This window comes from Opisthocomus hoazin, chromosome 18, assembly GCF_030867145.1.
Source record: "Opisthocomus hoazin isolate bOpiHoa1 chromosome 18, bOpiHoa1.hap1, whole genome shotgun sequence".
Lineage (NCBI taxonomy): Eukaryota > Metazoa > Chordata > Aves > Opisthocomiformes > Opisthocomidae > Opisthocomus > Opisthocomus hoazin.
Window position 1 is genome coordinate 16,014,712 of NC_134431.1, and position 14,963 is coordinate 16,029,674.

General features: G+C 52.9%; 1 protein-coding gene across 1 annotated transcript in view; it reads right to left on the reverse strand.

Moving 5' to 3' along the window:
* Positions 1-9,568, reverse strand: part of LAMA5 (laminin subunit alpha 5) — a 102,169-nt gene extending 92,601 nt beyond the window's left edge. Inside the window, exons 1-2 of the mRNA XM_075438437.1 lie at positions 9,281-9,568; positions 3,348-3,500 (exon numbers count right to left, since the gene is read on the reverse strand). Of these exons, the coding sequence (XP_075294552.1) occupies positions 3,348-3,500; positions 9,281-9,568 (441 nt within the window). The remainder of the gene's footprint in view (positions 1-3,347; positions 3,501-9,280) is intronic.
* Between the last annotated feature and the right edge of the window lie 5,395 nt (positions 9,569-14,963).

Genomic DNA, 14,963 nt, shown 5'->3' on the forward strand with positions numbered 1-14,963 from the left:
CAACATACTAAACTTTAAGCACAAGGTCATGATTAAAAGCAAGGAAGAAAAAACATTCCCTCTTCGTACTCCCCACCCCAGCAGCTCCTAAAACCCATTTAACTCCCCTCCTCGAAGCCGTTTGCCGTATTTCTGGCTCCCAGACTTCTGTCTGACATGGGAACCATCAGCAACTTTTCCTCCCCTCCCAGCTTCCCCCCAACTCTGAAAAGAAAAGCTCTCCCTCCCCGAGCAGGCAGGAACAGGCACGGCACCAAGGGGAGCAATTCAGAGCTGACCCCCGGCAGATAACCAGGCACAATTCCTTCCCATGCCGTGGTGGGAGCTCTGATCCGCCTTGCCGATGAAGCCGTTAAGATTAGGCCACTGCTGGCACTAAGATGACGTGATGCGAGTGTTTCACATACTCACGCCAGCTGGGTGGCCCGTTCTCAGCCGGTTTTTAACTTCTTTGCTGGCTGTGAATGATATTCCTCCCTCGCTCCTTCCCATAGGATTTTAACATCCCCGTGAGGAGAGCAAGCTCCCAGCCAGCAAAAGCAAAGACCAACAGGCTGCTTAATTAACTGCCCCTCTCCCAGTCACCACAGCCTCGCCAGATGCTGGAAAAACCCGATTCCAGCCGGTAATTACAGCACTTCTGGGAGAAGGACAGCAGGGAAGCCCAGCAGCGAAGGGAGGGGGCTGACACCATGACCTCCTGCGCCAGCCCCTGCTGTGTCCCCACCGAAGCACCACACCATCAGCTCCGGGCACTCACGATTCCCCAGAGGGACAAAAGCTTTCAGTGGCCACCAGGCCCTTAAATTAAATCTTAATTGGTCCAAGAGCTCCCTGGAGAGTTACACTGAGCAAGGAGAGCCAAGAAAAAGCCCTGCTCTCAGACGTGCCTTTGCGGGTGTTACCTGTCTCACAGGTATCCACGGAATTCGCAAAGCCTGGCTGCCAGCTACAGCAGCCCGATCCCCCAGCACTCACCCTGCGGACCCCGCCGGGACCCTAGAATTCCCCTTTTTATGTTCCATCCTTTCAACTCGCCTCAACTTCAAAAGAGGGAAACCGGTCATTCTCTAACATTTCATCTCATTTCTGTTACCCGACCTACCAAAACAAAGGAGGGAAAAGCAAAGAACTGACTCTCACCGGGAGCATAAACAGGTTATTATAGCAATTATATGCGATAAGGGCATCTATAAAGAGGAAGGCACCGAACACGGGCTGAAGCTTTAGCTCCGTGCTCCTGTTGAGGCCAGCTGGGCAACCACTTACTCTGCCAAGGCGGGAGGGAAGCCGAGCGATCGGTGAGCCCCAAGAGACTCCCCACTGGGTGAAGCAACCACAAAACCAGCACCACGCTTGCAAGCTCTGCTGCCAGCCTTGCAGAAGCAACGGTGCGGCCAGGGTACCAAGGGCAAACACAGAGGCTTGCAAGAGGAGCGTAGCAGAGAGAAGGCAAACTTACACCCGCTCAAGTTTTATCTTTATAATATTTATATTTTTTTATTGCAGACCCCCCCCCCCAATGGCTCCAGACTCCGGCTCCCAGCACCGCAGCTCTGAAGGCTGCGCATCCCCAGGCGAGCCAAACGTGGCAGCTTGCAAGCGCACAGCACCGCTGGGTTAGCTCTGGCCTGAAGCTGGAGAGCTGCCACAGAGAATGACAAAAGAGGAGGGGAAGCTCTCAAGCAAAGTTGGTCTTAGAAAATCCCTTTCCAGAGGAGCAGTAAGCAATCAGCAAGCCACGCTGCAGCCCGGCCCCCGGGCAGCGGAGGGGGTGCAAGCGATCCCCCCACCCAGCACGCCCCTGCCAGCTGGGGAGTTTCTAAGAGACATGGCAGATGCCACCTACGTCGGCCAACGGGACCAGCACGCTGTGTGTGGCCCCGGGAGGCTTTGCCCACACAGCTATCACGCCACGCATGACGAGCCCCAGGCATCAGGAGATATTTTGCTGCTGCTGTGTATAGCACGGCTCTCAATAGCTGGCACTCATGGGAGGGAACACATTTGTGGAGGGTGTCTGAGAGGCTCCAGACGAGTGCTACAGCAGGACAGGGAGCGGATCAAAGAATCCTGGGGACTAAAGTGGGTGTCTGAGGCCTCTAACAGCAGGGCATCGCCTTCGATACATCCCAGGTATCCATAGCTGTAAATCTGAAGTCAGGCACCTTACAAACAGTGATGACAAACTTGCTCCGAGAGGGTGAAAAAGCCACCTGCCAGGTCAGCACAAAGCTCCAGTGCCCGACAAGGCTTGACACCACTGCAGTCAGTGCAAGCTCCCCAGTCAAGGGACAGTGCACTGAAAGGCTGCCTGAGCAAGCCCAGCAGCCACGTTTCCTACACGAGGTGAGCGGTCCGCAGCTGCACAACTGCCCCATCCCACAACCTTCCAGTCAAGGAGGACCCAAACTTGGCCCTTCGGTGCTGCCGGGCTGGTAGCAGAGCTCAGGGAAGGGCAGCAGAGGAGTCAAAAGCTCATCCCTACCTGTCCATGGAGGCACTTCAGTATTTAACTGTTAACTGTCATAGACCACAGAGCAAATGCCCCAAATCCTGAATTACAAGGGCTAACAGCTGCCAGAGTGAAGGCTGCAGGGCACTGCGGAGGACGGGGCGTCTCGCGCACCCCCTGCCCCAGACCAAGGGGTTCCCCCATCCAACAGCCCGAGCAAAGGCCCCGCAGCAGAAAGCAGACCCACACTCTGCAGCCCTCCAGGTCTGTTACGCTGTGTTCCTCTAAACTGGGGAAAGTCGGAGATGACAACCCATTTCCAGAGGGACAGTTCTGTGGCTGAACAGAAGCGGCAGAGGAGGTGGCAGGGGCTGGCAGCCAACACTATTACAATGTTAATTCCCTTTGACCTGCCAGCATTAGAGACCAAACATCCATTGATATTCTTTGTCTTTTATAGGAAGATCTTCAGCACAGACATGCTGTTTTTAGAGTTTTAAACGCACCAGTTAAAGTTTACAGCACAACCTTATATTCCTCAGGGCTGTATTTTTGTGTTCTGGGGGGAAGCCTTGCTCACCATCCCGCTTCAGGAAGCACGTGCCCTCTTTAGGGGAATGGCACCTACACAGTGTGGTAGGTTTCTGTGAGTGACTCAGCTTTTACAGAGAACCTAAACAGTAACAGCAAATAACACAGACTGCAATTAACACTACAAACAGACAGACAAGAAGTGTTCCCCTCCAAGTTTTAACCCGAGCCTCCCGCCCTGTCACTAAATGAGCGGGTTTTGTCTCACTCTTCCAGCAAGGACCACTGAACGACTTCAGCAGCAGAGGGGCAGGTCCTTGTCATCACCATCTACAACATAACCAAGAAGGACTTGGGTTACCTGTCCAAGGTCCAAAGTGACGTTGACCTGGTTGAACTCCAGCCCCCGGGAGAGAGGGGGGCTCTGCCACCAGCGCTCTGTCCCATCGATGGCGTTTGTTATGGGGTGAGCCTTGTTGCTGTTGGCGGAGGAGCAGATGTCGCAGTACTGGCCCTGTTGGAAAGCACAAAAATAACATTTAACTGCAGCCAGAAAAACATGGCAAAAAGCAGACAGGTATGACAGCAATTCATAAAGTGTAGGCTGTAAGCCTGCTAATGCAAATCAATATATAAACTCTGTGTTTGCACCAAATTATAGCATGGATGGAAAAGGGACCAAGAAAAAGCTCAAAAACCCCACAACAACAACCCAACATAGAATCTGGGCTGCTCTAAGCAGCATCTCTTCCATATTTCAGATATGCACTGATCATTGGCAAAGGGGCCAGACAGAAAGAACTGGTTGCCAGATGGAGCAGAGGATGCAGAGGGAGCAGCAGCTCAAGCTCCAGGGCCACCAGCTCCTCTGCTGAGGTTGCCACTCACCCTCCTGCTGACGCCCAGAGATCCTGACCCAGACCATTCAGTCATTCCTACGGACTCAGACTGGCAGTTCTTCTGCCCAGCTCCCTGCAATCTGTTTCTTGTCATCCTATTCATTTCACAAGTGCAGTCCTTTCAGCTACATTTCCAAGCTTCATAGTCCAGCAGCCAAGTTCCTTTTGCTGGATGCTGCAAGGCAAGGGCAGCATGGGACAGCCCCTGCTGTCAGCCGGCCAGGGACCTCGCTGCAACCGCTTTTTTGCCTTGCTTTTGTGGTGCGGGTGGCTTTGTCAGCTCCATGGACACGCTCCCAGAGAAAACAGCTCTGCAACTTTAACAGCACCTCCTGAGCAGGATCAGACAAAGACGCGAGCTATTAGGGGCAATTCTTTCTTTCCCGTTTAGTGCAAATATGAATCTGATCCACTCTTAAGGGAACCTGCAAACAGCCCTGAAAATTGGTAAGTTATTTGTTTTGTGGAGCCACTGTTCTGTCACTTAAATTCCTGCTACAAACAGCCTAGAAGGGAACTCTGTTACAGGCAGTTTTCCTTTTAAAGGCGCAGTTCTCCCTGGGCAAGCAAACTACCCTTGCTTAATCCAGCTGCAGCCAGCTTTGATATTACACCAGGTCCACGATTTCCAGACAGGCCACCTCCTCCCTGCGTGCTCCGTCTGCATCCCGACACGGGCTGAGGCACGACAGAGCGTGGGATTTCCCAGATGCCCCCAACTCCAGAGGAGTCTGTGCAAAGGAAACAGAGGTTTCACAGCATTCTCCCCCACAGCCGTGCGCGATGTTATTTGCGGGCAATTATGCAGCGCAAATCGTCCTGAACAAGAACACGATTTAACGAACTCCTCTAGCGATACGAAAATAGCACCAGGCCAAAGAAAAGGGCAGTTGAAACCATCCAGGTAACCCCGCTGGCCATCCAAGGAGCTCCCGCTGTACAGAGAGGTCAGGACCAGGCTCGTTGGAACACGCACCGAGCGAGGAGGGAGAGCAGACCAGATAAACCCAATGCTTCAGCGCAAACCTCTGATGGGAACCGGTGCAACAGGTTGTGCGGAAATCTCTGCCGCGCAATACACAGCACGGAGGTGGGGGGAAGAAGCCAGGCAAGGTTATAAAGAGGGGATAAATAACCAAAAAACAAAGTTTTTTTCATGCTTTGAATTCTCACTACAAATGCGAAAACTATTTTGAACTCAAAGTTCACACTGATGGGTGACAGTCAGTTCAAGTTTAGTAAGAGGGGACTAAAAATTCGGCTCAGCTGTGCCACACTCATAAGGCTGCCCTTCTCCCCCACCACTGCTGAGCAGCCTGCATTAGCTGCCACCGCACTGGCAGCACGCTGACAGCTGAACCAAGTTTGCTGTTAAAAAGCACTATTAGCCCCACCAGTTGCTCATTAGTTGTTTCATTAGAGCCAGACCTAAACCTGATGAGAATCATTTCCAGCTTTTCCTATTTTAGAGGAACTGGGGCTCCCGCACAGTGCGTCAGGTCTCCACGGGGAGGAGAGAAGTTCTGACATCAGCAGCGGATTTTAATTAAAAAGCAATTGTGAGCCACAGGCTTAGTGGAGACAGCAGGTTGCCAGAGCAGGAGAGGCATGGACATCGCCAAGGTACACCAACGGGAGACCTTCGACAACGCAAGAGGCTCCAAGGCAGCTTGGAGAACACAAAACTGCCACGATCAGAGCAGACTGCAAGGGGAGACAGATAAGGAGGAGGTGTGAACAGAGAGCAGCTTCCAGAGACCTGCAAGGTCTGATCCCCTTCCCGCTCACATCAATGGGGACTTTGAAGTTTCCCCTATAAAGACTAGTCTGGCACCCTGCTGGCACGGCTCGCCTCGGGGAAAGCAAATGGCTTTGTCCCAGATTATCCAGCCCTGCCACCCAGCCCCAGCTCTCCTCACCTAATTTATCGGAAAACCACAGGAAGCGTGGCCCAGCCTGGGCTGCTGGGGATGAGGTACCAAGGGCAGGCAACGGGGGACAAAAAGGGGGATTTCAGACAGGGGAAGGGCATGCTTGCAAGCTGTTACCAGGACTGGCCCTGCAGATCGAGTAACTGCTCACACAGAGTTACACAGGTGCTGTGACAGGATGAGAGGCAACGGCCTCAAGTTGCATCAGGGGAGGTTTAGGTTGGATATTAGGAAGAATTTCTTTACTGAAAGAGTGGTCAGGCACTGGACGAGGCTGCCCAGGGCAGTGGTGGAGTCCCCATCCCTGGAGAGGTTCAAAAACTGTGTAGATGTGGCACTTCAGGGCATGGTTTGGCAGGTGTGGTGGTGTTGGGTTGACATTTGGACTTGATGATCTTAGAGGTCTTTTCCAACCTCAATGGTTCTACGATTCTGTCTCACCAAGTGTCTGTTCTGCAGGCAACTGCAACTTATTCTAAAAGCTACACGTGTTCAGCTGCAGGTAAACCACTGAAGTCCAACACTATCATGTATGTAAACACAGAAGAGATGCACAGAGAGCCCCGGGCTGCCCCAGCTCCCCGCTGCCATGCGGCACCACGCACAAGAGATGCCATGGGATAACGGAGCACCGGGCCAGACAGACCCCAACCACTGCAGGGTATCAGCAGAGAACACTGCTTAATTCAGAGACATTCAGGGATGAAACAGCTTCAGACCTCCTGTTACCAACACCCGGACAAGACCTCCAGTAAGCACCAACGCTGCTCGGGCAAGCGTAGCTCGGTGGTGCAACTCACTGTGCAAACCAGCGCTTCGCAGTAGTGGGGCTGAGGTGAAGGCAGGCTTCAACTGAAAGCAAAAACAGCCCCAGTTTGAAGTCAGTGATATTTGTTCCATGTTTTTAAATTCCAAGGTCTATAACTACATTGGTTAATGCTAGTAACTTCCCTTCTTGTTACACTACTAACCTCCTACAATAAAGTAACCACCCACAAGCCGGACTCACTCCGAGCAGTGTACAATCCTTGCTGGCTTCGGCAGGTCTCTGGAACAGCCCTCAGGCAGCTGGGTGGGATGGGGCACACGGCTGTGCCTTCGCAGAGCTGCCTCTCTCGGAAGACAGATAGCTACAAGCACCTTCAGTAAAGCTCAATCAGAAAAATAAACCTATAATCTATCTTTTGCCTCATCTTCAAGACATTCTCATTAAGGCAGAATCACCCATGCTGACAAGGGAGTGGGACAAGCGAAGCAAACCTCCATGGCAAGTCCCTTTCAGCACACCTCAGCATCGCTCTGCATCACATCCTTGCAGGCTGAAAAGCCCCCCACAGTTAGAAGTGCTGTCTTCTGCCAAAGAGCCCTGAATAAAGCAAAGGAAACTCCCTGAAAAGGTTTAGAGCCTTCCCACAAGCTGTGCCAAAAACACTGCAAGGGTCTTTAGGGCAGCATTATTTCGGAAAGCTTAAGGATTATTTTAAGACTATCACCTTTCTAAAGTCAATGAACTCTCTTTGCTGAAAGTCTTCTACAACATCAAATGCAAGCAAGCAGAAAACAGAGAACTGACTGAACTCATTGACTAGATGATTGTATTAACATTTACACCAGGTCTTTAGTCAAGCAAACATCCCTTCACCACCACAGCATGTGGAAATCTCTTGGAGGGTCTTCCAGAATCCTCCCTGACCACAACCACCTTCACACCACAGCCGCACACCAGCAGCGCTGAGCAGGTGACCGCAGCAGGGAAGGGACTCTGTCCGGTGGGACACGCGGGCAGCGAGGACATGCATGTGGAGCTCATTATCGTCATTTCAGCCTGCTCAAATTGAACACTTCCCTCCCACCTCCCTCATTGCTTTAGTCTCCGGGTGGTGCCGAAACCCCTAAAGGGGATGAATTGGGAACTCTGACCTCTGCTCTGATGCCTCCTGTTTCCTCCCCTCCCTTTTAGGTGCTGCCTGTGGTCACGGAAAGGAGCCACTACAAAAGGCTTTTTTCTAAAGCTTTCAGACTGACTGAAGACCACTGGCTCGGGAAGAGGAGCTCGAATCAGAGCGACCCAGTGCCAGAGCTGCACATTTGTTTGCAAGGGCACATAGCAGCAGTTACTTCTTTACCTTTCCTTACCACCTCTTTGCCTCATTGCAGGCACAATTACTACCTCGAGGTCCCTGGAAGTCTCCTGCTACTGGTACTTCAAGCAAAGCTTCTTCAAGTTACATTGTTTTACAGTGCAGCAAAGTGAAACTGATGACTTTAAAAGGTGACAAAACTCAGAGGAGGGTATGTCAGCTCTTTGCCATCCAGTAACATCTTCAACAATTTCTATTATACAGAGCAAAATTCCACATCATAACCACAAAACAGCCAAAAAATTCCCAGTACTAACTTGGAAGAATGTGGCCAGAACGAGAAAAATGCCTGAGAGATCATCTCAGAACAAAGCCACCCCTACCAAAAGGGCCAAGAAAGGCTTGATGTGAGTAGCTGACAGTTTTCCCTGGCTCGTCCTTGCTCTTACGTACAAGAGGGACAACCCTGCTGCTCCAGCGCAACAGGTGAACTGGCACCATGAGCAACAAGCAGCCGACGCTGGCGAGCAGCAGCTGGCGGCTCCGGGCTCCAAAGCACTCCGACTGGGAGCTGCTCTTCCCAGCTGGGGCTGCCCGGAGGGGGGGCAGCGGGTCTGGACATCCTGCAACCCAGACCAGCGTTTTACAAGCCCGTTTACAACTGTCCTTTCCTCTCTTCCAGAGAGCCACCACTGTTAAACTGCACGGCGGTTTTTTACCATTGACATTCCCGGCTGCGAGCTCCCTCTGGTCCACCCAAAATGGGACCCCCGAGATCGGTCACCTGACATGCGATGGTAAAACTCACCCTCTCTCTGCTCATCCCGATGCCCTGCTGGCTGAATGCATGGGGAATGGCGGAGTTCAGACCCGTAAAAGTAAATATTATCACATTTATCCCCATTCCCTGACCGGTGGAGAAACCCACGAGCTGTTTTAGCCAGGATTCTGTAAACCTAACGCACCAACAACTGGAGAAGCCACGCCACGGGCACTCGGCGAGGCGCGTTTCACGCGTCCGACTTCTGCCAAGGTTGAGGGAGACGGACCACGTGCAGCTCGTCGCCCCGCCGCTCTGGGGGGCTTCGCATGGACCCCCAGCCCCAGGCAGGGGGGATACCCTGGGGACACCACCCCCCCCCGAACTCCCCACCGCTGACCCACCAGCTGGGATCCCCAAGCGGGGATGCGTGTGAACACACCAGTGGGGGCCGTGTATTTCACACCAGTGGAGGCCGTGGGGCCCCTCACGCCCCCCACCCACCCAAAGAACAGCAGCGGGACGAGGCAGCAATGTCGGGAGCACAAAGCAGGGGCTCGAAGTGGGCTGCACCCCCCGCCCGAGGCCCCGCAAGCCCCCCCCCCCCGCCGCCACAGCCGTACCTGGATGGTCTGGTTGGGGTCCCCCCCCGCCACCGGCCCCCCGACCAGCTTGCAGTAGAGGTCCTCCACGGCCCGGCGCCCGGCGGGACCCGCCGGCTCCTCGCCGCAGGTGGCGGTGGCCGAGATGCGGGTGCCCTCGGCCAGGTTGAAGTAGGGCGGGTGGAGGCTGTGGCCGTTCACGTCGCTGGGGAAGGAGGCGGGAGGGCGGGCGGCGACGGGGGGGAGCACCGACAGCAACCCCAGCAGCAGCAGCAGCCCCGCACCGCCCCGCTCCGCCGCACTCGCCATCTTCACCGGGGCGGGCACCGGCCGCCTCCTCCTCCCTGCTCACCCTCCTTCCTCCCTCCCTCCCTCCTCCTCGCCCCGGTCCCGGCACTGCGGGCCGCACCGCCCGGACGCGCTACTTCAGCCCCGGCGGCGGGGAGGGGCCGCCCGCCCTGCGCGCGGCCCCGCCGCCCTTAACCCTTTCGGGGTCCTCCCCCCCCTCCCAGCCCGCCTGGCCTCGGGAACCCCCCCCCCCCAGCCCCCGCAGCGTGAGGGGGGGAGAGGCCAAACGGGGTGAAGTGACCCCCCCACACCCCCCCTAATAACGGGGGGGGGGGGGGATCCGCGGGGAACAATGCGCGCATTGTGTCTGCGGGGCTGCGCGGCCGGCGGCGTGTCGGTGCGGGGAGCGCCGCGAACCGACGGGCCGGGTGATCTCCGGGGGAAAAAAACACCAAAACCCCCCTATTACTAATTAACAAAGCAGTAAAAGGCTCCACAAAATCCAGTTTGCTCCCGCTGTCGGCTCTCATCAAACGCGAACAGTGGAAACTCGCTTCCACTTTGCCCGGAAAGCCTGGATGTGGGGGAAAGGCTTTGCCTGCGCAGCTACGGGGAAAGGAGCAGCCCGGGGACCCCGCAGTCTTCCCACGGAGCCTTCTCCCCATCCCTCTGCACCCACGGACAGTCCCTTTGTGGGGGACTTGCAAGGACACACGCACACACGCGGTCGCAGCTTCATATACCGCTGGGGGAAGACACCCTAGGACCAAGAAACTGAACACCTTACAAGAAGTTGTATATAACAATACATAAATTAACTCCTCAAAACACTACGGCGATTTGCTGACACAGAAAGGCTTTTTTAAATCTGAGAACTGCACAAAACGTCGTGCCTGGACCGGCCAATACTGCTTCTGGAAATGAGAAGGTGCAGAGCAGACCAGCAGAGCTCCGGTCTGGACTCCATTCAGTTGGACTGCGGCGGTATTTGAACCCCACGGGAAGCAAAACAAGCTCTCAAGCGCGTCCAGGTCTTCCCAGGCTGCTGCCGGGCATTTGCCCGCTGCCTCACATCATCCTCTTTGTTCCTCCTTTGCGGACAGCCTAGCAGGAACCAGCCCTCTTGGAAAAGTTACTGTCTTAAATATGAAAAGCTCTTTAAAAAACAAGCGTTGTGATGCGTGTTGTTCAAATATGTAGCTCCATGGACTGCGTTCGCACGTGGCACGTACCTGGCAGGCTGTGCAATCACACTCCTTTCAGTGCTTTTGAGGGCCTTTGAAAGATCCCTTTTACTGTATCTAAAGCACTGTACGTGGCCTATCATATAGCGATATATGTAAGATTACCGTAGGGTGAGAGCGGAGCCCTGGTCACCGCCGTGCCTGCCCTGCAGGCAGTCGGACACCCGCAGCCCTCCGGCCAGGTCCTGCTTGGGAAAGCCGGTGGTCCCAACGTCAGGAGGCGGAGGACTGGAGACCCCCATGCCGGCACGACCCGGGGAGCCCTCCAGCGCCAGCCGCTTCTCTGCCGGCACTGCGCAGTGGGGATGGCATGAGCGTGACATCAGGGCGGTGAGAGAGAGGTGCCTGGTTCCACATGGCGAGGAAGCACTGGAGCACAGCCGCCAAGCCCATTCAGTCAGAAAGACTTCCTAAAGGGCTTCCAGACATCCTTTAACCCCTTCCTGCTTGTCTGTCTCTTTGGAGATTTTTTCCCCTGACTTCCCCCCTTAATGCAAGATCTTGTCACTCAGCAGATGAATGTATGCTTTAAATGCTAAACAGAACCTTTTAAAACAAGTTCTTATAAAGAGAACAGGCAGTGTTTGCCCTTTAAATTGTGCTTGAAAATGGGTGGCTTGCTCTGGGGCATGTGGAACAGCCACCCCTGAAAATACTCCTGCTCTGCAGTAATCGTTAACTAACATGTTTATGTGTGGGAGAGCAATACTCCACAGGACAGGAATTAAAGCTTCCTTAAACTTCATCAAATGCTGTATTTAATCAGCTACTTACAGCCCGTGGCACCTGTGAGTACATAAAAAGAGTTAACAAGGAAAGCAGGGCACAGATTAGGAAAACAGAGTGACTGGGCAGCCCGGTTGATATCCCTAATCCCTCTAGTGGCAACCTTGCTGGGCGTAATTAATCACCCTCCAAAATGCAATTAAGGGAAGTGAACAATCCACCCAGAGTGAAATCACAGTTAGCACGAGGTTTTTGTGGCACAGGCTCAGGAGCACCATCCAGCAAGAACGACCCCTTGACCTGGCCTCTAGTCCACCACCGAGCTATTTCATGAAGACTGGAGACTGAGAACGCACATAGGCTCCCTGTGCTGAGGCGATCTGAAGTTCATCAAGAAGACATGGAAGTGGTTTAAAGAAGGAGGATGCTGAGGGGTCTTTCCAGCACAGAGAGAAAGCGGCAGAGGGTTTATAACACAGCTAAACATACAATTTAGAGGTTAACCAAAATGTTGAGGTTAACATCTTGACCTCCTATCCTGGTGCCATCTCTGGTCAGCCACACTCAGGAAACCGAGACGTATTTGCTACTCTGGCCCAGATGCAACTCCCACCGAGCCCAGCATCTCATCTGAGAGTCACCAGCGGCAATCATTTCCCGCCCGTGGGCAGGCAAGGAACACTCTGCTCCCAAAAAAGATGTCCCCTGATCTAGAACAGCTGGAATTTAGCTTGAATACTGAAGCCTTTCTTCCCTTTAAGAAGCTTTTCTAAGCATGAACTTCAACAGCCCTGGACATTTACTACTCACGTTAGTATCTGCTCTAATCCCTCTTTGAATTTTACCAATTTCTTGAGCCTAGCAATGGTGCTTCTTGGCTCGGCTTCACAAAGCTGCTAGTGACACGCTCTCAGATAGGAGGTGTTGAAGCAGAAGAGACTTTTCCGTTTAACCTCAATCCACTACCAGTGAATGCAGAAAGAACCGGAAAAAAAAAAGAAAATCCAGCCTGTAGCAATCCTACTCTACTCTTCCCTGAAACCACATGTAGCAACATGACTTCAGCCATGCTGCTATCCATCTGCAACCGTTCAGGCGTCTGAGTGCCACTGAAGCTTCTACTTTTGCCTCCCTAAAAACTGCAAGACCATGAGGAGCTTGCCAGAAGCTTCCATCAGAAACTGCATGCTTTCTGCAAGCAAGCTGTAGAACGACAGCAGGGGTTTGGCAGTGTGGAGGGAGAGGATGAGCTTAAACAGATCCGAGAACAAAATCAATGTTTGGCTTCCCAACAGCTTACCTTGATGAGGGAACTCAGTTCCTAAATCTGAACAAAGATTCAGCAAACTACAAGCGAGAGTTTTCCTATCTACCCAAACCCTTTGAACCTACTGCAGCAGTGCGGGGATGTGTCCCACAGACAGAAGCAAGGCCGGTCGGGTAATTCCGTGCCAACAGACACATTCTGCTCGCTGTGAATAAATTCTCTGGTTTTGTATTGTCTGTTACACAGAGAAATGACAGAAGTGCTCCTCACTCTGGGAAAACCAACATAGGGCCGCTGGAAAAAGGAACTGTTGCCTTCACGTGCAGTGTTTCCTTGCAAGGTACCACCACAGTCAGAGCCGCCAGTAAAAGCAGTGCCTGAGCCAAGAGAAATAAGTGAGCATATGGTTCTTGTACCGTGTATTGGACGGGGTCAGGAACATGTTATCTTACAGAAGATTTAATTTCTTTTCTGGTACCCTGCTGCAAGCAGTGTGAAGGAACGTGTTTCCTGAGCTTAGCTCTGCGGTGACCTAAGAACCTTATCCCAAGATCACCATTTTCATAAGCGTGACGTGTCTTGACACGAGTGTGTCAAGAACAGCTACTAGCAGCTAAGAACTAATTCCCCATGGGCTAGAATCGAACCAGCACGAGCCAGGGGAGCAATCAATATCCTTCAAGCACATCTCCAGCCTTCTAATTTTCCAAGCTTCACGGGTTGTACCTGAGAAGACTGTAAAACAAAATAAAGAAAGACATCAGCAGGTTTCACGTGAGGCTTGCACTGAGTTTGCCGAGTTCGCAGAGGCACGCAAAGGAGTTCCCTCCAGTTCCCACAGACCCCCCCCCACATGCACAGACAGCTCTGCAAACAGCCCGCAAACAGAGACCCAAAGTACATTTCCCCTGTTTGTTCCTAAACTGACAGCTCAATTCTAGCTCTTTAAACCCTTCTGCACAGGGAGAGCTAGGGCACAGTTTGAATCCACAGTGGGAAATGACCGGAGAGTTTGCTGAAGGCGTGAGGAATTTGCCCAGTGTCTGCCTCGCTGTCTCGGGCTGGTTCTTGGGAACGCGTCCAGCCGAAGGCCAGGAGGGACGGACGGGCTCAGCGCACCACCCCAGCTGCGATCTGCTACGGGCCGTGAACTTCCACCCCACTGTCTTACACCCAGCACAGAGCCCCGCTTTTATTAAAATATTCCTGATGCTGGCTTTGCAATGTCAACAGAAATCGTTCTGACTGGACAAACCAGGCCAGACTGATCGGGCGATGCAGCAGGAAGCAACTCTAGGGAAGATGGAGTCCTTTCTGTCTTCTGAGAACTGAATTACGTGATGTGAGAATGGAAAACCCTAAAACTGGGAAGTGCCAAAAGAGCATTAGCAAGAGCTGAATTAGGACACATCTGGAATTGACAATTATTCCTCCCCCGATAAAATTTCTTCAATGTGTCTTATCTTTGTTTCCTTCACAGTGTCCTGCCTTTAAACGTTTATTCAAATTTGAAAAACGACTGTTTTGATACAGAGCTGGTCAATGTGCCATGCCTGGGCAGCACCTTTTACTCAAAAACAGAAGGGGGCATGCATCTGTGTTTTGTCTGCTGTGGACATTCTCACTGAGAGATCAAGCAGTTTCACAACGTCGCGGGACGTGTTACTCTACACCAGAGAGTTCAATTCACTTTAAGGTCAGCCTGTACCTTCCCTGTAATCAACTGGTTCCAAAACCCTCCCCAAGCCAGAACAGGTGTTTCATTCATACTGTCTGTCTACCTGGCAAGGACCCAAATACTTGCTTTTAAAGCCTAAACTCTGTATTCTTGTGGGGCGCACTGAAAACATGCACATGTGCTGTCTGCTAGGCATGCTTCAGGCTTGGTCAGCATCAGCTACATGTTTTTCTTTGCACAAATCAAACAGGAACACAGCTGCTTTTCTGTTAAGAACTAAATCGTGCTTTAAATTTACGCCACACAGCTCTGCCTCCGGCCAGAAGGGCCCTGCGGATTTAACGAGCTGACATGTCAACGGAGATCAGTTCACCCACCAGAAGAGCGCAGCCGCTTCTCGGCTGGGACGCGGTAGCGGCTGAGTGCGGCAGGAGGACGGAGGCTGCTGTGTCGGGTTGAAGCCACGGAGGAAGCAGGGGGATGAGCAAATGGGCTTGGGAT